Genomic DNA, 26,362 nt, shown 5'->3' with positions numbered 1-26,362 from the left:
TATGAGGTGAGAAGTTCTCAGGAGGGAAATCGATTTGGGAGATCTTGCAGCTGAGGGGAAATGATAGTTCAGGAATACAGACAGAGAGGCGAATAGAAACTTGTGGAGGCAGTGCAGTAGCTGGGAGAGTTGATGTTGGGCCAGTCTGGGCCCACGCAGCCTTGACACAGAGCCAAGAGGACCAATGCAGAGTAAGAGCTACCTTCCAAGAAGAAAGCCAGGGAGATACCGGAAACTGTCAGAACAACCGGGAAAGCTGACGCAGCGGGCAGTAGTGTTGACGCAGAGCCTCAGAGAGCTCCACGCAGTTACTGCGAAGGGGCAGCGATGTTGTAGCCGGGGCCTGTCAGTTTTGCTACCAGATTCTGCCGGGTGAAGTGAGGTAAAACTCACTCAGGTTCTCCGCCATTGTATTTCTCTATCACTGATTTGTCGGGAGGGCAACTAGCATTTGTATTCAGAACTTCTGCTTAATAATAGAAAACCCTCAGAGCTGTTGCACCGGTTTTCTCACATTGGATTTTTCCGGGGACGTTTAGTCCAAAAATAAGTATGTCATTTGCATAATTGTCTCATTTATTTTTTCAGTTCTTGATCTGTATAGTGGTGTAAGTTGCAGTGTATTTACATTAATTTTTCTGAACATTTCTGAAAATAACTTGTTAAATGAAGAATACAAGTAGGTAATGTAAATCAGTTTTCTACAGAAGGATTTCTAGTTTGTTAGATTTAGAAATTTTCACAGTTCACATCTACATTGTTCATCCCCTGATGATGCCCCTTTGAGAACTATGCCTTAGTGTTGCCACTATCATATGATTATTTTTGGAGTGCCTTGTTTAGAAGAGGTTCTTTCCACTCATTTGTGGATGCTTCTTCATGCCTTATTGCCTATCTAGTGGAGAGCTTGCCCATTTGCACATTTGCATATGTGATTAGCCTTCTAACAACTATATTAGTGCAGCGTTCATGACATAACTTGCCTTGTTAGAGAAGCATCCTAATGTACGGGGTTTTCCATAGCATGGAGATGGTATATTTGAGATGGATGGCTCCTAGATTGATGGAGGGATCCTAGGATCATCACATTTTGGCACACATATTGAAGAAAGCTAACTACATTGCACTTCTCTCTAGGTTGCTCCACCTTGTGCCTAGTTAATTGAAGTGGGTTTTGAATTGTTTCGCACACTATTTCACATGGCATCACATGGTGCTAGAGTATTTCATCCTTACATTGGAGGTCATGCCACTTTCTATGCACATTCTCCTAGGACACATGATTTGGATGGATGTACACATGAACCTAACTACCTTGGCTCATCATTTGAAGTTATTCTACTTGTTAGAGGAAACGGTTAGATTGACCTTCTTGAGCATATTCTTATGGCTCTTCATGATGGATGAGTTTGATAGTCTTTTCAAGGAAATGCCCTAGCCATTTTGGGCATTTTGTTGGTCTTTCAAGGGAGATTCCTCCCTGATCTAGGTAGCGCTCCCTCATTCATGGATCTATTGCACATTTCTTGATGATTTTTCAGGAGCACCCCATGAAAGGAACCCATACTTGGCATTAGGAAGCTTATGATGTGATCAAATCAGCCCAAAGCAAGGAGGTCTTTTGGATGGGATATGGACAAATGCCATGCCCACTATTTGGTCCATTTAGTTTTAATACTTTTTTGCTCAAGTGTTTTGACTTGTATTAGAGGCAGTTAGAAGACATTGTTGTTTATGTTTTTAGGAGAGATCTAGGATCTAAAATATGAATATTCTTATTTTATTTAAGGGGGGTTTGAGCTTTGACTGTATATAAGAGAAGCCCCTCCTATTGGATGGGTTGTTGATGGTTTGAGGAAACAATACTCATTGGTTTGGCTTTGTATTGAAGATCTCTTGATGGTCATGTGATTATTGAAGTTTCTACTCATGCGTGGCATCCCATTCTACAACTATTGCTGATTTATGTTGCTGGAATTATGATTAATGCTACTACAGTAAGGATTTCAAGATAAGGGGCAGATTTGTCACTTGAAAAGGAGTTTTGGATGAGGTACATTCTATCTAAGGTTCTTGTTGTTTTTACTTCTTAGTTGAATTGTTAAAATTGGCAACTAGGGCCAAACTCCATGTGGGTCATCTTATTTATGGCAGCTGATATTTTTCCGTGATTCCTCTCGTCGAGAGGTGTAGGATTGATCTAACGATCATCCGATTCCAACAAGTATTGATGAAAATATGAATTTATTTGTATTTACTTGATAAATTGTCAAGGTTGGCCAGCAGCTAAATGTGTGGCACACATGCCCAGCGTATCATATAAGTACAAGTGAGGTTGAGTCATTATTCACTCATCTCATCTCAACTCATCTTCTCTCTCCTCATCTCATTGGGCCAGCGAAGGAGCAGCTTCTCTCACACGTGCAAGAAGAAGGACGCATTTTCTGTTTAGGGCAGCGTTGACTTTTCTAGGGCTGCGTTGACCAAGTGCTGGGCTGCTAAATGAAGCATTGACCAAGGGCTGACCTGCGCATGCTGTTTGGGTGCTGCGTTGACCAGTGTTGACCAAAGTGTTGACCAGCGTTGACTGGTTAGGGCTGACCGCAGACTGTTGATCTTTGACTGTTGTTTTGACCATTGACCAAGGGTTGTTTTGGGCTGCCGAAGTTTGTTGTTGAAGACCGAGTTCTTCAAGGTTGACTAGAGGTCAATCTAGGGTTGTTTGACTAAATTTGACTTTGCTGATTTAGGGTTTGCTGCTGCTGTCATAAAATTACAGATTTCTGAATTTGTACTATTTCTCTCTGCTGAACTATTGAAGATTAAAGAAGAATTGATCAAAGGGTTTCCCCGCATTGGGGTTTGTCCCTGGCTAGCCGCCACATCTTGTGTCTCTTGTCTTGGCTTGTTTTCTGTCGATCTATTAATGTTCTATCAGCATTTTACTTTATGTTTATGTGATTGCTAAACAGTGGCTAATAAGAAGAAATCGAAGTAAACTGCACTAAGCATAGAACATACCATAAATTAACATGGTATCAGAGCTGAGGTGAAGACAAAGCCCAAGCAAGAGCAAGAGCAAGAGCAATCACCGAAGGCTGTTGAAGCAATCTCAAAGACTTCATGGGGTCCTCATCACACTTCCCTGCTGAAGACAAGCTCCGTGAGAAGTCTAACTATCACGGATGGAAGATGTCTCTCGATCTGACATTAGAAGAGTAGGAAGTGTTGGACCATGTGAGAGGCAGAATCGTTGAGCCTCCATCAAATGCATCTAATGTTGTAGGAACAAGTGGACTAGGGGAGAAGTCAAAGCAAAGAAGATCATCAGGGGCTCTATCAACAAGCGCCTGGTGGCCTATGTTTCCGAGCTGACCACCTCCATGGCAATCTACAATAGACTGGTAAGTTTATTTAAAGTTAATGATGCAAATCAAGTTTTGTTCCTTAGAAATAAGCTGAAGGAAATTAAGAAGGGCAAAGATGAGAGTATGCAAGCATACTTCTTAAGGATCACCGAGATCAAGAATGATCTCCTATCGATTGGGGAAGTCGTTCCTGACAGGGAACTAACCATCACAACTCTCGGAGGGCTCCCATCTGAATGGTATATATTCAGAACCACTCTTCTCAACAATAATGTAATCCCAAGATTTGAGGAACTGATGGCGAGATGCATTCAAGAAGAAACAAGGATGGAAGAGCAGGAAATGCCTACACTTAGAGGCAATCCCGTTGCATTCTCCTCTCATGCTAAAAGGAGAAATAATTTCGGGGCAAGATCTAAGGGAAAGGCCAGACCGAAAGGTGGAAGGAAAGGTAGATGTTACATTTGCAACAAAATTGGCCACTATGCGAGGGAGTGCCCTGATAGAAAGGACACATCTCATGATGATGATCAAAATCACTCCCGAGGAAATTCCCACAACAATCAAAGGAAGGGCAGGTTCAATGGCAAAGGAAATGAATGACAGAAATCAGGGTAATGGTCAACCCTCCAAAAAGGCAAGAAACTCTAGGTATGAATCTAACGTTGTTAACAATAAGCACGATGAATATTATCTACCAGCGGCCCTCTCTACTACTGCTCCCCAGGACTCGTTAGGAAATTGGCTTATTGATAGTGGTGCCTCAAGGCACTTCACTAGTTACAAAGAATATCTCTCTAATCTGATAGAGAAGGAGACCAACCTGGAAATTGTTCTTGGGGACAACTCTAAATATCCCGTAAAAGGCATAGGGAATGTCTCTCTACAATTGAATCAGAGTAATACAATTCACTTGCAACAAGTCCTATATGTACCTGATCTCAAAAGAACCTGATGTCCCTTTTGGCAATGGAAGACAAAGGCTACAAGGTGGCCTTCATCGATGGCAAGGTACGTGTATGGAAAAAGAATTTCAAAGATGCTTTCACTCTTGGGTTTAGGGTTGACTCTTTATATCATGTTGGAGGAACTCTGTTGGGTGTCATGACTTGTGACACATCTCTTCAGTCCGAACTATGGCACCGAAGGTTTGCCCACCTTCATTATAAAGCTCTACTAGATGTGAGACAAATGGTGACTAGATGCCTGAGTTCAAATTAGAGCAAGAAGGTGCATGTCCTGGATGTGCCGAAGGAAAGCTCAAAAGGGGACCATTCCCCTCAAGCCATAGCAAGACCTCTGATATATTGCAATTGGTTCACTCTGACATATCTGGTATGATGCAGGTGAATTCCTTGGGAGGATATTTATATTACCTCACTTTTACTGATGATTATTCTCGCAAGACTTGGATATACTTCTTGAAAAGAAGGATGAAGTGTTCTAATTTCGTCACTTCAAAGCCTTGATCGAGAATCAAACCAAAAAGAAGATCAAAATCTTAAGGACTGATAATGGAACTGAGTATGAATCCAATGAGTTCCATGACTTTTGCAAAGAGGTTGGCATTAAGAGGGAGACTACAACACCATATACTCCTAAGCAGAATGGTGTGGTGGAAAGGAAGAATCGTACGATTGTGGAAGTTGTCCGTGCTATGCTCCATGATCAAAGGCTTCCAAAGTTTCTATGGGCCGAAGCTGCAAATACAGTCGTATATGTGCAAAATCAATGCCCTCATCAAGCATTGGGTTCCAAGACTCCCGAAGAAATGTTCACTGGCAAGAAACCTGACGTATCTCATTTTAGAATTTTTGGAAATCCTGTATATTTTCATGTGCCGAAAGAGAAAAGGAATAAATTGGGTGCATTTGGAAAGAAAGGGATCTTCGTGGGCTGTAGTGAAAATACTAAGGGCTATAGAATCTATGTGGTTGGTCAAAGGGATGTCGAGATTAGCCATGATGTCACCTTTGACAAAGATATGGCTCTTAGCAAAGTTGACAATCTTCCTATATTGAGGAAATCTGGAGAAGCTGTCACCAGGAAACCAGAGGAAAATGAAGATGAGATGATGCCCAATGTAGAACCTACGGATCCTATTGAAATTTGATCCCCCTCCGCAAGAACCTTCCTCTTCTAGGAAGAGGCCTTCATGGCTCAGGGGGACACTTGATGATGCCAAAGGACACATTGCACCTAGAGGGACTTTCCGTGAAAGTAAGAAGTCGGCCAGGTATCAGGGATACTTGACCATCATGAGCACGATCATTCAAAATGAGCCTTCATCATTCACAGAAGTTGTCAAGCATCAAGTATGGAAGGATGCTATGACTGAGGAATATGAGTCCATCATGAAGAATGATCTCTAGGATGTGGTCCCCAGACCCCAGGCCAAAGCAGTTGTCACTTCGAAATGGCTTTACAAGATAAAGCCTGGAGTTGATGGAAGTGCTGAAAAGTATAAGGCCCGTTTTGTTGCTCGTGGCTTCTCTTAGAAGGAGGGCATAGACTATGACGAGATATTTGCACCTGTTGCCCGATACACCACCATCCGCTCGTATCATAGCCCTTGCTGCTTTGTGAGGATGGAACCTACATCAGATGGATGTCAAGACCGCATTCTTGCATGGTTCGATCAAAGAGGAAGTCTATGTGGAACAACCCGAAGGATTTGAGATTCATGATCGGGAATCTCATGTGTGCAAGTTGAAGAAATCCCTCTATGGGCTAAAGCAAGCACCCCGAGCATGGTATGAGAGGATCGATAGCTACTTGATGAAGCTGGGATTCACTAGGAGTGAAGCCGAACCTAACCTTTACTTTAAGGTTGAAGATGACAAACCTCTCATACTGGTGTTGTATGTTGACGACCTCTTTCTGACAGGTGCAGACCCTCTCATTCACAAATGTAAGAGGGATTTGGCTTCTGAGTTTGAGATGAAGGACCTAGGACTGATGCACTATTTCCTGGGACTGGAAGTCTGGCAGAAGCCAAGGGAGATTTTCCTATCTCAAGGAAAATATGTGGTGAAGATATTGGAGAGATTCGGTATGGTGGACTGCAAGCCCATGAGTACCTTGATGGAGATTGACTTCAAGAAGTTAAGCGGTAGTGTTGACGAACCTGTTTTACAAAATGCTACCGAGTATCGTTAACTCATCAGAGCATTGATGTTCCTGGTGAACTCCCATCCGGATATATGTTTTACGGTCAACACGTTGAGTAAACATATAGTTGAGCCTCACCACACACATTGGATTGGTGCCAAGAATCTGTTGAGATACCTTCGTGGCACAATCACTCATGGGTTGAGATACACTGCCGGAGATGTGAGATTACATGGATATACCAATGCTGATTGGGCAAGCAGTGTGGTGGACCGAAAGAGCACTTCCGGGTGTTGTTTCTCTTTGGGATCTGCCTCGATATCCTGGATGAGCAGGAAGCAGAAGTCGGTGGCTTTGAGCACCACTGAGGCAGAGTACATTGTTGCGAGTATGGCCTCTTGTGAGGCGGTCTGGTTGCGGAAGCTCTTCAGTGAGTTGTTTGGATTTACATTGGATACTACCGTGATCCTGTGTGACAACCAGAGCGGGATTTGTTTATCAGAGAATCCTGTATTTCATGATCACTCCAAGCATATCGATATCAGGTACCACTATATCCGGGATATGGTGCAACAGGGAGCAATAAGGCTCCAACATATCGGTACAGATGAGCAGGTCACCGACATTTTGACAAAGCCCCTAGGAAAGGTCAAATTCTTGACTTTCCGAGAACGACTTGGTGTCGTTGAGAGACCCTCTTATGAGGGTCGTGTATGATGCATACATTGAGCTCTGGGAGCTCCAGGGGGCTTGGGGTACTTCTTGGAGCAACATGCGACCACAAGGCAACTCACCCTCCCCTAGTGGTGCGCTATGTACAGGGTGAAAGGTTCAACCTTCCCCTGTGATACCCCGTGGTGACTTTGGGACAAGATGATTAGTTCTCTTGTCGAGGCATCCTACCCATGCAGTCTGGGACTCATGGGAAGTACCTCTCATCTGATCAATGAGTAGGGAAATGGGGTTAGGGACCATTAGTAGTACTAGCGATGGACACATCGTTGTATCTATCGTACTCCCTATGCTAGGATGACCTCCATCGATCTAGGATCAATGATACTGATCTGGGATCAGTGAGACTCTGGTATGACACTTTGAGACTGACTTCGGGTCAGTGGAGGATGGTATGATACATCCTCGATCATTTCTTCTTCTTCATAGTAGAGCAGAGCAAAGCCGAGCAGTGCAGGGCAGTGCATTTGATGGCAAAGATAGTACCGACAGTCAGACAAAGTAGCAGATGGAGTTCTCCCTAGTTGAGAGGGAGTGTTAAAATTGGCAACTAGGGCCAAACTCCATGTGGGTCATCTTATTTATGGCAGCTAATATTTTTCCTTGATTCCTCTCGTCAAGAGGTGTAGTTTTGATCTAACGATCATCCGATTCCAACAAGTATTTATGGAGATATGAATTTATTTGTGTTTACTTGACAAATTGTCAAGGTCGACCAGCAGCTAAATGTGTGGCACACATGCCCAGCATATCGTATAAGGACAAGTGAGGTTGAGTCATTATTCACTCATCTTCTCTCTCCTCGTCTCATTGGGCCAACGAAGAAGCAGCGTCTCTCACACGTGCAAGAAGAAGGATGCAGTTTCTGTTTAGGGTAGCGTTGACTTTTCTAGGGTTGCATTGACCAAGTGTTGGGATGCTAAATGAAGCGTTGACCAACGGCTGACTTGCGCATGCTGTTTGGGGGCTGTGTTGACCAGTGTTGACCAGCGTTGACTAGTTAGGGCTGACCGTAGACTGCTGATTTTTTACTGTTGTTTTGACTGTTGACCAAGGGCTGTTTTGGGCTGCTGAAGTTTGTTGTTGAAGACTGAGTTCTTCAAGGTTGACTAGAGGTCAATCCAGGGCTGTTTGACTAAATTTGACTTTGCTGATTTAGGGTTTGTTGCTGCTGTCATAAAATTACAGATTTCTGAATTTGTACTATTTCTCTCTGCTGAACTATTGAAGATTAAAGAATAATTGATCAAAGGGTTTCCCCGCATTGGGGTTTGTCCTTGGCTAGCCATCACATCTTGTGTCTCTTGTCTTGGCTTGTTTTCTGTCGATCTATTAATGTTCTATCAGCATTTTATTTCATGCTTATATGATTGCTAAACAGTGGCTAATAAGAAGAAATCGAAGTAAACTGCGTTAAGCATACAACATACCATAAATTAACATGAATTACTTCAATAATGTCATTTCATTGAAGGATATGTCATTAATTTTCGGCTGAAAGTAAAATGTCCTCTTACTTTTATTGCATGTTCATACAAGGGCACCTTTGGAAGGGCCTTTTACTACTTCATATTCATGCTTGTGAATTTTTAAATTATCAGTAATTCTCTGCATGCTATTGCAATCTTTACTCCCACTTGTCATACATAATCAGAGTTTATAGTTACCTCATGATTCAATATGCACTATTGAATATTTGACACTAGTCTTTCTCCATCAGCCACCTTTAAAATAAACTCAATAAATCCTTTAAAGATATTTGTTTTACTAAAGAAACTCTACGCTAACTTAAACTTCAATGGCATAAATTTTTACTAATCCTAACCTAGGGACAACCTCCCTTGTGCCAGAGAAGAGCTGGCCTTAAGTGAGAAGAGGTGTGGTCATGGTGACAATGATAGCCCTCTTGAATTACCATTAGACCTGTCTTTTCTCAACTTTGTAGCTTAAATGCAAGTTTAATTGGTAACATTTTGGTGCCATTGTGAAAGAGAATCTGTTTCCCAGAAATTTGACATTAAAGCTTTACCATATTTGATGAGCATAAGCCTTGAGGTTTCTCATACAAGCTCATCTAGCAACTCCACATAAAGAAATTGTGCCTAAGAAGTACTCTACAAGCTCTTCACAAGGCATTGTTCACCAAATTCCTAAACTGAAAAGATACTATAGAAGAAGGATGAAGAGGATTATGTAATATCCCTAAGGAAAATTAATAGTAAATATGCAAAGCAAAATAGACAAAAACACCATGAAACAATAACAAGCAATTAGTACACAAATTGACACCCAAAAACTGTGTTGTGTACTCGTTTTATTAATGGAAACAGGTGTACATACTATAAATAGGTGTTGGAATGAGTGCACCTGGGCTTGCTCTAGGCAAAAGCTAGCAAAGCCCAAAAAGACAAGTGAGACACCCTCCTCCAAACTGCTGCTATGTTGCCCAAGTACAGCGTTGTAGATGCCCAGAAATGTGGTGCTGCTTGAAAGGATCCGCTGCTAGGGCCCTCTCAACTGCTCAGAAAATTCCAGGAAATTAACCTCGACCTCTCCTCAACAAACCCAGAATAACCCACGAAGAGTTTGGCAAAGCTTGACCCTGGAAATTCGACCCTCTTTGGCTTGAGTGGCTCTGCTGCTGGGAAAATTGACCCACATGTAGAATCTGCTGCTAAATACTCCAAAAGTGTTGTAGTATATTCCCCCCCTCCCAAGTGGCATCCTCATCCGACAGATTCCTCCATCGAATCAAAAACTCCGTGATGACCTTGTTATGCAGATGCCTCTCCCTAGTATCCAAAATGGCCTCTGGTTCAAGCACCAAATGCCCCTCATCGTCCATAGAGGGTAACTTTTTAGTTGTTGTACCCTACTGTCCTAGTGCCTTTTTTTGGCAAGACACATGAAAAATGTTGTGCACCCGACTCACCAAGGGTAGCTCCAGCTCATATGTTGCCTCCCCCACTCTCCGAGTGACACAATAAGGCCCATAGAAGTGGGGTTTGAGCTTCTCAGCCCCCTTTTGTTTGAGTGTGGACTGTCGGTACGGTTGGAGCCTCAAAAACACCAAGTCCCCTACTTCGAACTACCTCTCAACTCTGCCCTTGTCTGCATAAAGCTTCTGCTGGTTTTGGGCCATCCGCATGTTGTCTTTCAGAGCCCTCAAGATATCTTGGCTCTCCTGTATCTAGTCCTTTGCCCTTGGGGCCCTGCTGTCTCCAAACATAATGTCAATCGAAAGACAATGCGTCATAACCATACAGAGCTCGGAATGGTGACATACCTATGGACATGTGGTGCGTAGTGTTGTAGCAGTATTCACCCAAGTGTAGCCACCGTATCCATGCCTTCTGCTGACCTGTCACATAGTTACGCAAGTAGCCCTCCAGCCACTTGTTAACTATCTCCATTTGCCTATCTGTTTGAGGGTGGTAACTTGTAGTCGAGGTGAGCTCAGTACCCACCAATCGGAATTGCTCCTTCCAAAATCCACCCATGAACCAGTTGTCTCGATCACTGACAATGGTCTTTGAGAGACCATGTAGCCGAAACACCTCCTTAAAGAACCATTTGGCCACCTGTGAGACCAAGTACCAAGCTGGGATGGCGAAGAAGTGAGCATACTTCGTCAAGCGGTCCACCACTACGTAAATGCAATCTTTGCCCTGTACTGTGGGCAGCTCGATAATGAAATCCATCGATATGCTCTCCCATTTCCCCTCTGAAATGGAAGCAATTGCAATAGGCCCGCAGGGTGTGTCTACTCTCCCTTGTTCCGCTAGCATGTGTCACATTCTCGGATGTGCCTCAAAACATCATCCTTGAGGCCCTTCCACGCAGAGCGCTCTCTAATGGCCCAATATGTCTTCGTGAAACCTTGGTGCCCCACTAATGGTGAATCATGGGCAACCTGTAGAATCTTCTCCCTTGGTGGGGAGTTGGGTACCAAGTAGATCTAGTCTCGATAGTAGATTGTTGAAGTTTCTAAGTCTACTAGTTAGAAACCCTCCATGCACTTTATCTGATTTATTCCTGCCTACTTGTTTCGTTACTTAACAAGTTATTTACAATGTAAATACTGAAAATAAGCACTAGTGCATGCTCAACATATTACAAATCAACAACTGAAGGAAACAGAAACAATCACACCATATGACACCAAAATTTTTGGACCAATGTCCCCCGAAAAACCCAATGTGGGAAAACCTGTGTAGCTATCTGAGGGTTTTCTTATTAAGCAATATTAAAGTACAATGTGGGTGCCGAAAGTGGCCTACCCAACAAAGAATTTCCTTGGCAGTAATACCTCTCAGTTTGAGACAAATCTCCTGGCTGAAACCCCGGATAATCCTTCCGGCAGCTCCTCAATTCCAATCTGCCCCAGAAACCCCAACGTCAACCTTTTCTGGACTACGTCAGCCCCTCTCTGCCCAGCGCTAGCCCTGCGTCAGCCTTTTGGCCCTGTGCGTCAGCCTTTTGGCCCTGTGCGTCAGCAATGCTGGCCTCTCTGAGGCTTTGTGCAACTCCCGGCTACCTCTGCATGGCCCTACGTGATCTCTAGCTGCTACTGCGTCACTCTCCCCGGCTACTGCGCTGCTCTCCCGGCACTATCTCTGCCTCTCTGTCTCTCTGTACTCAATGCCCCTCAACTGCAACTCCCGATCACTAATTCTATCTCTCTTAGCAAACCCCGCTCTAGAGAATAGAATGACTGATCACTCTGGTGTATTCTCCAAGTGACCCTCAAGCCTCCTCTTATACTTTTCTCGTTGACATATCAACAGCCGAGATTAAGTCCCTAATCAACGGCTAAGATTAGATCTGGCTTGATCCATGTCTTTTGGACCATTCTAACACAATTTCATATTAATACACATTAATATTTTATTTTCCCTAAGTTTAGACTTAGGGACTCCATTAAAAATATTAATTATTTTAATATCTCCCGAACTGTTTAGAATTTGCCCAAACCCCAAACCTTTTCTGGGTATTGGAGATCTCATGTGCCCCAACCTCTCCACCAAATTTCATGGCTAGAGCACATCCGATGCTACCCCAAATCAACATAGATCACCTCGTTCATCACCTGATATTGGTCATCTGTCACCAACCCATCAAGGACCTCACACGTAAACGGGTCCTTGGAGTACTCCTCTAGTAACTACACCTCCAATCCGGGGCAATTCTCATCAAAGAAAGAGTGGTTGGCCTCCTGGACAATGCATCAGCCACTATGTTGTGGTTCCCTTTGACATACTCAATGTCTTGCAGCTTGCTCACCCACTTCTGCTACCTCTCCTGCAATTGTTTCTGCTCCAAGAAAAACCTAAGGCTGTTGTGATCTATCTTGACTTTAAACTTGTTCCCCATCAAATATTGCATGAACTTGGCCAATGCATTCATGATGGCCAGCATCTCCTTATCATAGATGGAATACATAGCTCATGGGGCAGTAGCTTTTGACTCTCAAAAGCTATGAGGTTCCCTCCATGCATCAACACGGGCCCCACACCCACTCCTAATGCATCCCACTCCAACACGAAAGGTTGAGTGAAGTCAGGAAGTGCCAACATCGGACAGCTACTCATGACCTCCTCGAGGCGGTCAAATGCCTCCTTTGCTGTAGTGGTCCACTCGAAAGCCCTTTTCTTCGTCAAGTTTGTGATGGGTGTTGCTAATTGGGAGAAGCCCTTCACGAACTTCCTGTAATAGGTGCAAATGCCTACGAAACCCCTCAACTCGGTCACATTTCGGGGCTCTGGCCAATCCTGGATAGCCCTGATCTTCTCCTCATGTACTCTAACACCGTCCACCCCAATGATGTGCCCTAGGTAGAGCATCTCAGTCAGCCCAAACTCACACTTGGATAGTTTAGCATAGAATTGTTGCTCCTCCAGAATGCGCAGTACTGTCTCAAGGTGCTGCAAATGCTCCTCCCAAGTCCGGCTGTAAATCAGTATGTCATCAAAGAACACCAGCACAAACTTCCTCAACTGCCCACGAAACATGTGGTTCATGCATGACTAGAATGTAGCTGGTGCGTTGGTCAGCCCGAAGGGCATAACCAAAAACTCGAAGTGCCCATAATGGCACCGAAATGTTGTCTTCGAGACATCTTGGTCCCTCACCCAGATTTGGTGGTACCCCGACCGCAAATCAATCTTCGAAAAGAACTTAGCTCCCCTCAACTCATCCATCAGCTCATCTATGTGTGGGATGGGGTAGCAGTTCTTTAGTGTCTTCTTATTGAGGGCCCGGTAATCAATGCACATTTGTAAGGACCCATCCTTCTTCTTCACCAGCACAATTGATGAAGCAAAAGGGCTAGAGTTGGGCCTGATATGCCCAAGTGCCAATAGCTCATGGATGGCCCTCTCTATCTCATCCCGATATGCCTTGGGATGTCGATAAGGAGTGGTGATGACGGCCTGCACTCCCGGCTCCAGCTCGATAGTGTGCTCAAACCCCCGGTCAAGTGGTTGACCCAGTGGTATGTCCCCAAACACAACTGGATACTTGTCAAGAATAGCCTGTATCTTCGGATGTGGTGGCTTGGGCTTGCCCCCAACCTCTGAGATCCTCAACTCCACAGCCCACTCAATGTCTCCATGTCTCAAGTCAGCCTCCATCCTGTGGGCCGAAACAATCTGTGGTGGGTATGAGTGCATTCCCCGAAGCAACACGGTCTTGCCATCTGGCCCTACAAACTCCATCTCCAACTTCCTCCAGTCTGTTGTGACTCTTCCAAGCGCATAGAGCCACTGGACTCCCAACACCACGTTGGTGTCCAGTACATCTACTACAAAGAAATGATCTATCATGGAGTAGTTCTCCATGGTCACTGTGAAAGCTAGCACATAGTGAGTGTACTGCATGGTTTTGTCCCCAGGCACAAGAACTGAGAATCCCTCAAAATCCTCAGTGGTGACCGTGATGCCTCTCCTCTGAACCAACTGAGCATCAATGAAATTGTGGGTAGCCCCACTGTCCACCAGAACTGATACACGTTGCCCCTGAATAGTGCCTCTGATCCTCAAAGTCAAAAATTTGGGTACCCCACGCAGTGATGCAAGGACCCCTCCAGAAGGTGCAAAGGAAACTCCCCCTATCGGTGGTGGTGGTGGTGGTGGTCCTCCCTCCTGAGGTGTTGCGTTGTCATCTCCACCCATCTCAAAATAGGTCTCATCCTCTACATCGCTATCAGAAAATCGCTATCAGAAAAGACCTTGATGTAGTGGGCCTTGCCTGCTGCACATCTATGGCCTGGTGCCCATGGCTCCTGACAAGTGAAGCACAGTTTCCTCCTCTTGAGGTCTCTCCAGGTCTCCTCATCTAGCTGACCACACCCCTGATTGGCCCTCAGTGGTAGAACCCTGGTGTCTTTCCCCCTCTGTTGGAAACCTTGTCTAGGGGGTAGTGGTGCACGAGCCCTAGGTAGGGCATCCTGTAAATCTCAGGCTCTCCCTACCGCATCCTGTAATGTAGTGGCCCTGTTGGACCTTACTACCCTGCGCAATGGATCTGCTAGCCCATCCACAAACATGTCGATCCTCCTAGACTCTGACAAGTCAGGCACCATCACAGACAATCGCAGAAACTCTAAAATGTAGGCTTTTGCACTCTCGGTCTGCTTTAGCCTTATCAACTCCCCTCCAGATCTTTCCTCTCAAACTTCTCCAACACCCTCCCAGTGAAATCATCATAAGCAGTTACGCCTGCATGCCCCAATGTGGTTAGCCCATGGAAGCACTAGTCATGGGCTTCCCCCTCCAAATGCAACGTGGCAATCTAGATTACCTCTCCTTCCATCATTTGATTTAGCTGGAAATAGGCATCCAACTTTTCGACCCATGCCTTAGCCAAGCTCTTGGACGACCCATCAAAAGTTGGGAGAAACAACCTCCCCACAATGCATTGCAAGTCTATCCCCTGCATGTAGCCTCCTCCACTTTGTCCCTTGGGCCTATTGTTGCCCTTTAGCTGGTAGAAGTCTTTGAAAGTAATGGCCCTCCCAAAATCAGGTCCATAGGACTGATACTCTAGTAAATAGTCCCCATAAGGTGCCTCCTCCTGCTCCGGTTTCCCACCAGCTCCAGATTGTAGGAATGTGGGAATGGTAGACCTAGGGGGTGTGTTCGGGATCAGTGGCATGTTGGCATTGAGAGATGCGTGGTGTTGCGAAGTGCCAGACCCTTCTCCATAGTGGAAATCCCCTTGGACTCCCTTACCCTTGTTGCCATTGCCATTTCATTGGCCCATTCCCTCAATGTTCCAGGATAAATCCTACACTGCACTCAGTAGGAGTTGGGCAAACTCCTTTTCCTCATTCACTTTGTCTCCTCCATTGTCCCCCATGTTGGCTTCTTCTACCTCAAGCTCTGTAATCACAGGATCAGGGGAAATTTCCAACTACCTTTCCTTGCTTCTGTACCTTGCCTTTGGTATGTCACGTTCTGCTTATCCTCTGGTGTCATAGAATGTGCTGCTCCCACAGGTTGTGCCAAGTCTATGAGCTCTGATACAACTGTAATATCCCTAAGGAAAATTAATAGTAAATATGCAAAGCAAAATAGATAAAAACACCATGAAACAATAACAAGCAATCAGTCCACAAATTGACACCCAAAAACTGCGTTGTGTACTCTTTTTATTAATGGAAAGAGGTGTACAAATAGGTGCTGGAATGAGTGCACCTGGGCTTGCTCTAGGCAAGCTAGAAAAGCCCAAAAATTCAAGTGAGACACCCTCCTCCAAACTATAGATGCCCATAAATGTGTTGTTGCCTGAAAGGATTTGCTGTTAGGTCCCTCTCAACTGCTTAGAAATTCCGGGAAATTAACCCCGGCCTCTCCTCAACAAACCTAGAATAACCCACAAAGGGTTTGGCCAAAGCTTGACGCCAGAAATTCGACCCTCTTTGGCTTGAGTGGCTCTGCTACTGGGTAAATCAACCCACTTGTAGAATTTGGTGCTAAATGCTCCAAAAGTGCTAACAATCCCTGTTAGAAGGCTCCCCAAGCTTATTGTCATCCTAATTATAATAGTTATTCAACGAACTAACCAAAGACAACATCCACATGAAAAACTAAATGACTATTCTAGTACATCAAAACGAAGCTCAGTCGTGGAACCTCATCAATCCCCAAATCACAAAGTTGTCAACATGCAATACCACAGGATCAAATTAGGATGGTTTGATCCTTTCACAATATGACAATTCTGCCCAATGCTTCTTAATTCATATCGTCTTGTGTCATCAACCATCACAGCTTCAAGAATAGAAAATCATGAGAAGACATTGCAAACCAAATCAAAGAAATGACTTTTTCCATAAAATGCTTTGAGGACAAAGCATCCTTGAAGCAAGAGGCGATATAATGAATATTAAACACATAAAAAAATATTACATCATCATAAGAAGAAGAAGAAATGAATTTCAATTGGGCTTATCTTGGGTGATTAGGAGGAATGAGTGATAACCTCCTTGCCCAGGTTCAATTCCAGCAAGTGATATGATAAGCTTTGTTGTAATGGATTCAAGTCTTTGTTGTTGAGTCTGGGCAATCCCTTGAGGACTGAAACATGTATATTTCTCATATGGAATATAGAGATATTTCTCATGAAAAAAGAAGATGAAGAAGAAGAAATGAAAAGACACCAACATTCACCTTCAGGACTTGTCAATGCACGTTAAGTATATTGCCACAAGCTGCATCATATCATCAATCAGTCACCTTATTCATTCACTATCAATCATATTAGTAATTACATCCTGTATGGACTTCAACTCTTTATCCTTCTTATGATGGATATTCCCTATATGGATTATTGTTCATTGCACCATGTGCAAGCCATAGGCAACTTCGATGGAAATGATACTCCATAGTCATGGTCACTTAGCTGAAGGGGTGCTTTCATAGCACGAGACACTTCCACCACACTGTAATATCTCACATCAAATAACCATTGCTTGCTAGTGTTCATTGGAAGCATTTCAACCAAAAAGAAAAACACAAGCAGACAGATGGTATTCTTTGCCAAATCAGTTCCTTTTTGTACACCTATCATTTTCAATTTCAAAACAATGTTCTTTATAGTTCACATTATTAGCTCGCAGTAATGTCAAATAAGATGCTCAGCCCTTCCAGTGAACATGAATCAGCATGCAAATTCTATTTTATTGTCATTGGTTTTCTAGAAAAGGCATTGAAATCCAACTTGAGCAGACATTTTTATTGAATCAGGTTGACGTAAGACTAATTAAAGACCTCAAATCACTTTCGACATTTTTCCATTTTCTCGACCATGATAGGAAAAAGGGTCGATTTATTCTCACCTTAGTCAAAGGCTTTCCTTTCTCGACCACTAGCACCTTTAGTTGGGGCATCACATTTTTAGCTCTAATTGCTCCAAAAATACCAGCTGCTCCACCTCCAATTACCACCAGTACTTGTTCATATGACTGCACAACAGCATTTTCCAGTATAAAGGTCAGAAGCACAAGTCAAAACAAGGCTACAATAAAAGAATTTTAGCAAAATCACAGAAGTCAATTGTAAAAAATCGAAATAAATTCTCGATTAATTTTAAATTAGCAAAGAATGATTTTTTAGGCTTTCTCAACTAGATTCCTGCTATTTTAACATTCACAGTTGCTTTTCCTAATTGCAAGCATCCTAGCGATTCAGGTACTTTGTTTTTGTATAGTTTGAATTCTAATATTTTGTATTTCTCTTTGGCAACGCAAGTATCTATATATGAATAAAACAAACCATATCCACATATATGCATATCTTATTTCTAGGGATTGTAATATCCCTTATTATTAATTTGCTAAAATTTCAAGGGTTTTGATTTAGAAATTTTCTGGAATGTTTTTTTTACTTAAAAACACCATAAATTTACTCAAATTTACAACATGAAAATCACCAACAATTAAATAAACATGCAAACCTAGAAATGAGAATGCAGCAACTCCGGCATTATTTATGAAATGGAATTCTTTGGAGGAATTTCTTTTACATAAACCTCTAAGAGAGAACCTGGTAGTAATTCTTGCCCAAGATATTTGTTAGCTCAGGTCTTCTACAGCAAGTTTGGCCAGACCACACCACCTCCCTTATTAATGAAATTCGGCCACAGAATTCCTAGGATCCAATCTCTTTAGCTGGTGCAAATGCGGCCTTGAGAAATTAGCAATTCGGCCTCCAATTTCAGCCTCCATTGATTGGCAACACATCCCTCTTCAGCAATTCACCCTCAATTTGGCCTATGAAAATCAACTCGACCTCCTAGATGGAAACGCAACCCCAGCAATTAACAATTCAATCTCCTTTATTCTGTTCCCGGAATATCTAATTCACACTCAGTATTTCAATCCTTTTTTCCTTTATCAGTTTGCTACATGAATGGCAACTTGGCCCCAACAAAGTCAGTAGACATGGCCCCTGCTATACACGAACTCAACCCTTGGTACTTTAGTGAGCTCAACCTCAGAAAAATCAAACAATTCAGCCCCTATAAACCAAGGAATTCGGCCTCGGAAAAATGATGATCTTGACTCTTGCAAAACCACAAACTCAACCCACAAATTCTGCCCCTTCTTTACTGATTTGGCCCAGCAAGTATAACAAATTCTGCCCCTATAGAATCAATAAACTTGGCCCAGGAAATATAGCTAACTCGGCCCTTATCAATGCAAAAATTCAATCCCCAAGCGAGATGATAATTCGGCCCAACAATTCAATGGAATTTCAGCCAAGCAAAATTAACGAGCTTGGCCCTTGCTAATCATGATCTCGACACCCATAAGTAAACTCGGTCTTTGAAATTCAATGAACTCAACATGCACAATGGATTGGGAAAATCATCCTCCTGAATCAATCTCCTTGGCCACAAGATCAACCTGCAAAACAATAATTGGGTAGGGTGGCTTGCAACCACTGAAACCAATGCCACCAGCTAGGGTGCTAGATCACCGGATTCGCCCTAAAGGCCCCTCGAATCGCGAATCCAGCGAATCCGACACGATTCGGTACGGATTCGTGTCCAATTTTTATGACACGTCGTGTCCCTTTATGACACGTCGTGTCCTGGCACGTGTCACAATTTGGCTGAGCGTGTCACGATTTTGAAAAACGAGTCCTGTTTCCAGGACTCGCTAAGCGCCCAGCGCGGGTTAAAAGGGCGTGTTTGCTGCTTGATAGTTTCATTTTGCAAGTGATTGGCAAGCGATTGTGCTGTAGCAGCAAGGAGCAGACTCTCAGACCACCATTGCATTGTCCACAGTCCACCAGGTAAGTTGGTATTGTTCACTGTTTACCTACGTAACCTACCTATTACGCTACACTGCTACAACAAGGATGTCCCTTTCTATTACATCTGAAACGGACGCCGTAACTTATGTATCAGTATTATACATGTTGGGAGTTCATAATGTGTGCGGCTGTGCCTATTTTATGTGTTAATAACTTAATAATATATCCGTTTCTCATATATTCTCACCCTAAGTTAGCAATAGCATGTGAATATTGTATATGTAGCAGAACAGTGTCATAAAACGGACTGACAAGTAACTCATAAAACGGAGTGAGTCAGTGACAAACACGCTTCATTCTTGTGGTACTGTGTGTAATACATTGAAATAAATACAAGAAGAGCACCTACAGCAGTGTGTTTATAAACTGTTTGATGAAATGTGCCACTGTTTGATGAAATGATTATTGACGTGCGTAGTAATACGAGGGGTCCTGAATAATAATGTTTTGCAGTTACATTCATCTCTATCTTGAAAATATACCCCCTCTTCTTTTGAATATTTACATAAACTGATAAACCTCTTTATGTGGCCTTGCTTTTCTCAACTTATTATTCTTCTACCTTGGTCCTTCATTGAACTTCATCTTTGGAATTTCATCTCAAGGAAGAACGTAGTTTATTCAGAGTTTCATAGATGACAGATGTCTATCCAATGTCCATCCTTCCATTGACAAGATTACATGGAGTTGGTTGAACTTCATTAGTTGGACTCTTAGGAGATGGAGCTTGCTTGGCTGTTTGATTTAATTTTTAAAGCATAAATTTATGTTTATTGGTACTAGACTTTCAAATTAGTGTTCACTGTTCATTGTTGAAGGTTGGAGAAACCGTGGAACTGGAAGCTATTTCAGTTTCACAGTTCACTAGAGGATGACTTAAATGATAAATCTGAAATCCAACCCTCCAGATGGCAGTGATGTATTCATATTACAAGTTATATATATATTTTTTTAATAAAATAATATATAACGTGTCCTGTTCCGGGGGATTAGCGTGTCTGAATCCGACACCGCGAATCTCGAATCCTACGTGTCCCGAATCCCCGTGTCAGGCGACTTAGCTAGGGTGTATATTTCAACACCAAAACTGAGAGCCAAACGAGAGTTTCACCTCTCTCAACAAGCTACTAAAGCTCCTCAATAAATTCTCCAATAATTCTTCGCATGTCCTCATTCAATCTCCTTCTCCATTTTAATAATAATTTCCTCCTCAAAAAACCATGGATAATACCATGGGTCACTTGATCTTTCCCAAAGTGAAATTTTACCCCTTTATTTAATTATTATTACGGCGACCCCTTTTGTTTTTTCTTGTCAATAACCCATGGGATCAAGATAGGCTATGACTTAACCCCCTTTTGCTTCTAAGGGTCAGAAAGGGACATCACAGTCCTCCCTTCCCGAATTTGCTTGTCCTCAAGCAACTACAACACCTGCTCTCCTTCCCATGTAGCATCTTCTACCGACAAGCCTTTCCATCGAATCAAATATTCTTGTATGAACCTACTCCTTAACTTCTTCTCCCTTGTGCCCAAGACTTCTTTTGGAATGAGAATTAATTGTCCTTCCTCGTCCAATGGTGGTAGCTTTGTCGTTGCCACAACTTGTTGTCCAAGTACTATTTTGAGACAAGATACATAGAATACATTGTGGATTTTGCTATCTTTAGGCAATTCTAACTCATAAGCCACCTCCCTAATCTTCCTAATCACCTTCTAGGGTCCATAGAACTGTGGGTTCAACTTCTCGAAATTTCTCTTCTTCAAGGTTGATTGCTTGTATGGTTGAAGCCTTAGAAAAACAAGATCTCCTTCCTGGAAACTGCACTCCACCCTACAAAAATCCACGTACATCTTTTGTTGGTTCTGAACTACCTGTAGATTCTCTTTGAGGAGTCTAAGAAGATCTCGACCCTTCTACAACTAATCCCTGACCATGGGTGCCCTGATATTGTTAGAAAATCGGAAAGGCAAAAATATTTTCTTATGTTGATAATTACTTGTGATATTCTTGTAGTTGTATTATCTTCTCTTATGTTCTTATTTTATCTAAGAATCATCAAAACAAAGCATGAAGATCAACGACACCAGATGTAGGCACTTAGCCAGGGCTAAAACCCCTCTATAGGGGAAACCCAGTCAAACTCTTCCACTAGTAAATCAAATTGAGATAGACCAAGACCTTAGACCTAAAAGACCTTCCTCCTCCACCAAGTCAGTCTTCCAATATGATTCAGCAAACTCCAGTAGTCTCTTCTTGTTCAGCAGCTACAGCCCAACAACAACCTAGAATTTTGACCCCCAGCAACTTCAAAATTTTGGCCCAACTACAATCCAGAACTTTGACCCTAGCAACTTCAGAATTTCGACCCAACTATAATCCAAAACTTTGACCCCAACAACTTCATAATTTCGGCCCAACTATAATCCAGAAACTTTGCACGTGTGAGAGATAGATTGCCCAAGAACTCGATTTTGGTCTTCCAGCTTCTTCAATCCTTCTCCAGCAACTTCGCTATCTTCTTCTGCCTCCAGCAACTACAGATTGACCTTGTTGAGTGTGTGTGCTCCAAATGAGTTGAATTGCTACTTGTATATAGTGTTTGTGTGAGGTTGAATTCCCTTGATGAGGTCAACTTGTCCTTCTTGAGGCCAACTTGCTGGAGAAGAACTAAATTACCTATTTTACATCAAAATAAAAAATAAAAAATCTTGATAAATGAAGCCCAAGAAGGGTCTTTTACATTATGACATGCACAAGGACACTTGACATGTTAATTTTCATAGAACTACATTGTTCTTTGCTTTGATAATTGCATTTCTTCATTAACACATTAAGTTCACCCCATAGCATTATAACATTATTCAGATTTACATCATTATTCATTAGCATATGCAACTATGTAGAAAGAACAATATCATCATCATCATCATCAATGCAGTGGAACATAAAGGAACTATAGAAGAAAAGCATGCACACATAGAGACACCAAGATTGGTCGGAGACCAGGGCAAAACCCACTATGGGGAAAACCCTTGCAAATTCTTCTTCTTATAGATCGTCATCAAATGATTCAACAAAAGAGAGTATGATGATCCATATCTTCATCAATGCAACAAAAACAACTAGAACATCCATGACATGACCCTAAACATGCTTGTACTCAAAACCTTGATCCTAAGGAATGCAATGCCCTATCATTGACTGTAGTCAACTGCTAAATGTTGTTGTCACTGAGTGGAAACTTCGAAGTACCGATAATTCATCTTTTGGTCCCAAACGTTCCTAGAGACACTCTATGCGAGTGTCAGGGACTAACTTGGATGCTCCCAAGTGAATTACATGCGAGCGTCTGGGGCCAAACTGAACTGCGGAAACCCTAGCCTCCCGGACGCTCCCTTAGGCATTGTGTGCGGGCGCCCGAGACTTCCCAAATGCTCCCTTGACCATATTGTGCGAGTGTCTAGGGACAAAAATCCTTAGTTACAAGCGTGCGTCCAAGACTCAAAAACCCTAGACACGTGCGAGCTTTGTCCCTATAGTTTCAGACCCTTTGCACGAGCTTTCCTCCATCAGACCTATGCGAACCAAACAATAGAAGAGAGAAGAAAGTGCTTGATGATTGTGTCCAAATGAGCTTGAGGTCTCTTCTATATATAGGCTTCCATGAGGGTCCACTTGATGTTGAGGCTGACCTATCCAATTGTACATGTGCTTAGGGCTGACCTAATCCAATATACATGAGTGGATAAATAAATTCAAAAACCAACTTCTACTTGTCCAAATAAGATGATCTTTAGGTCGATTTTGGTCCTATCGAAAAGAGGAATTCAATGCAATCATTATCTCCATCATGCTCATCATTATCATCTTCAACTTATGAATATCTTGAAGATTATGTACCTGCAAACCTTCAACAACAAGTACAACCAAATACAAATATACAAAAGCATGAAGACAACTATAATATGTTTATCATGTCATTACAATGGAAGCATCAAAACATTCAAACTTTAGACATCAAATACCTAAACCTGGTTAGGTTCATAATCAGCGAAAGATACATCTTTTTATATACTAGTCTTCAACTTCTTGCTAGGGTTTTGTCATAAACCCTAGACTTCATCTTCAAGACATAAAGCCTTAGATATCAACAATTCAATAACAATCCAATCATAGTACAATATATCTAAGGTTTCAACAATAAGCTTTTAGAATTACATGTCAGACTCTACTAGGGTTTGTTGCAAACCCTAGATTTTATCATCAAAACTAAATCATATCGAAAACAATATCCTAGAATATCAATTTCTACTAGGGTTTTGTTACAAACCCTAGATTTCACAAACTAAATCATTAAGTTAGCATACTTGCGTATACATATCTAGGATGCACTAGCATTTCACATCAATATCTACTAGGTAAACCCAAGACACAAACATCAAACTTAGATATACAACAATTTTATTCAAACTAGGGTTTCGATCATACAGACGAATATACACCAAGGGTTTCATTCCTATTATCTTACTATAAAGGTTTTGTTCACGATCCCTAAATCACCAAACCCTAAAAATCTAGGGTTTCAATATATTACCTAGACATTAACGACAAATCCCAAAGGACTAGGCTTTTATCATAACAATACCAAAACCCTAAATATCAAAATAATAGGATTTCATCATATGTTCTAGACAAACCCTAAGAAGACTTAGGGTTTCATTATTAACATTGACATACCCTTAGGATTAAGATGCTAGGGTTTTACAGTGAACCCTAAATGTTAGGGTTTCACAAGAATGATAGTATAACGAGGGTAGATTCAATCCAATCATTAATCATCCTAATAAGAATCTTTAAGATTCAAAATCTTAGACATAACGATGTCAGTAATGTAAAGCAAATTTCAAAAGAAAATGAACATACCTTTTCTATGAAGAGAACCTTGTAACAAAACTTGTAGTTTAAGACATACCTTGAATTGTTCTTTAACAAACCTTGTAGGACATCAATTCTTGAAGGGATTCCTTTGCAACATAACTTCTTCCATGCTTCAAGTTTATCCTTTGAAGTCTCCTCCATAACCTTTGTGTATTCTACAATCTTTCCTACCAAGGAAAACATAAAAGGTTATTAGCATATAATACAAACAAATCTTGATATGAGAGGGAAACCAAACATAAAAGAGGAGACAAGGAACAAGATACTTATCTTTCGGTAAAATGGTGAAGGTTCTCTCTTAATCTAATATTTTTGAGGGATACCTACAACTTATCAAAATAATTCAAAAATGTTCTAACAAGATATGTTAGACCTACAAACTTTAGAAATCAAAACATAAAGGAAAATAATGCAAAACTTAAGATAGAAGGATATGCAAGGGATAGTATTCCCTAAGAGTCTTTGGCAAATAGATCTTTGATTTCAAATTCTTCAGCCTTGTCTCTCTTAAGTGGAGCTTCATCAACAACATTCGCGTGTTCTTTTTTTCTCTTCTTATTCCTTGGATCTTCAGGACAATGACTTTTGTAGTGACCCATCTTATGACAGTTGTAGCATTCAACCTTGGATAGGTCAACTTTCTTCTTTGGTCCTTTGAACTTCTTGAAGGTTCCCTTCTTCTTGTGATGAGAAGAATAGGCATTAGAGGTGTTGTATTCTTCATCCTCCTTGTTGTTTACTAATGATATTTGGGCTTCTTCTTGACTGCATGCATTCCACATTTGTTCGAATGTTGGAGTATCCTTCCAACTGCTAATTCTTGATGCAAAAGCACTCTAGGATTTTGCTAGACCTAGAAGAGCAGCAATTACTAGTTCTTTTTTTGGTACAACCTCATCTATTGCTTGGAGTTCATCTCTTATTCTAGATATCCTTACAAAATATGATGACACAATATCGTCTCTTGTCATCCTTATTGTCCTTAGTTCATTCTTGAGGCTAGCTATCTGACCAATGTTCTTGATGGTGAATAACTTGGAGAGGGCTTCATACATTGCTTTTGCAGATTCTATATTAGATATGTAAGGGATGAGATTGTCCTTCACTCCATCTACAATTAAGTTCATGGCCAAGATATCGATTTCCTTGTATTTTTCTTTTCCTGCTTCATCTGTTGGTTCCTTGACTTTTCCTTAAACAAAATCCAACACTTTATGTCTTGCAAGAATAAGATCCATTCTCTTCTTCCATGCCCTGTAGTTGGTGGCTCCTTCTAGCTTGTTTTATGACTTCATTGAGTTTGTCATATTGCTATCTTCTACTCCTTGTGACCTTTCTTGAAACCCTTTTCTTATATCTCTCTTTTCAATAGATCTCCAGTCTGCCTTTTTCCTTCTTCTTCACCTTAGCTCTGATACCATGTTAGAAAATTGGAAAGGCAAAAAGATTTTCTTATGTTGATAATTACTTGTGATATTCTTGTAGTTTTATTATCTTCTCTTATGTTCTTATTTTATCGAAGTAATCATCAAAACAAAGCATGAAGATCAATGACACTAGATGTAGGCACTCAGCCAAGGCTAAAACGGTCAAACCCCTCTATAGGGGAAAACCCAGTCAAACTCTTCCACTAGTAAATCAAATTGAGATACACCAAGACCTTAGACCTAAAACACCTTCCTCCTCCACCAAGTCAACATTCAAATAAAATTCAGCAAACTTCAGTAATCCCTTCTTGTCCAGCAGCTACAGCCCAACAACAACCCAGAATTTTGACCCCCAGCAACTTCAGAATTTCGGCCCAACTGCAATGTGTTGATTTTTGGGTAGCATCGGATGTGATCTAGCTCCGAAATTTTGTGAAGAGGCTAGAACACATGAGATCTCCAA

General features: G+C 41.9%; 1 protein-coding gene across 4 annotated transcripts in view; it reads right to left on the bottom strand.

Moving 5' to 3' along the window:
* Nucleotides 1–26,362, bottom strand: part of LOC149141871 (uncharacterized) — a 371,617-nt gene that overhangs the window by 279,762 nt on the left and 65,493 nt on the right. For all 4 annotated transcript variants that reach the window (XM_089448940.1, XM_089448942.1, XM_089448941.1 and 1 more), the window contains exon 2: nt 17,551–17,676. In XM_089448940.1, the coding sequence (XP_089305066.1) occupies nt 17,551–17,676 (126 nt within the window). The remainder of the gene's footprint in view (nt 1–17,550; nt 17,677–26,362) is intronic.

The sequence above is a fragment of the Pinus tabuliformis genome, chromosome X (genome assembly GCF_031772625.1).
Source record: "Pinus tabuliformis cultivar Carrire ecotype Pingquan chromosome X, CPIR1, whole genome shotgun sequence".
Classification (NCBI taxonomy): Eukaryota; Viridiplantae; Streptophyta; class Pinopsida; order Pinales; family Pinaceae; genus Pinus; species Pinus tabuliformis.
This window is presented reverse-complemented; position numbering and strand designations above follow the sequence as displayed.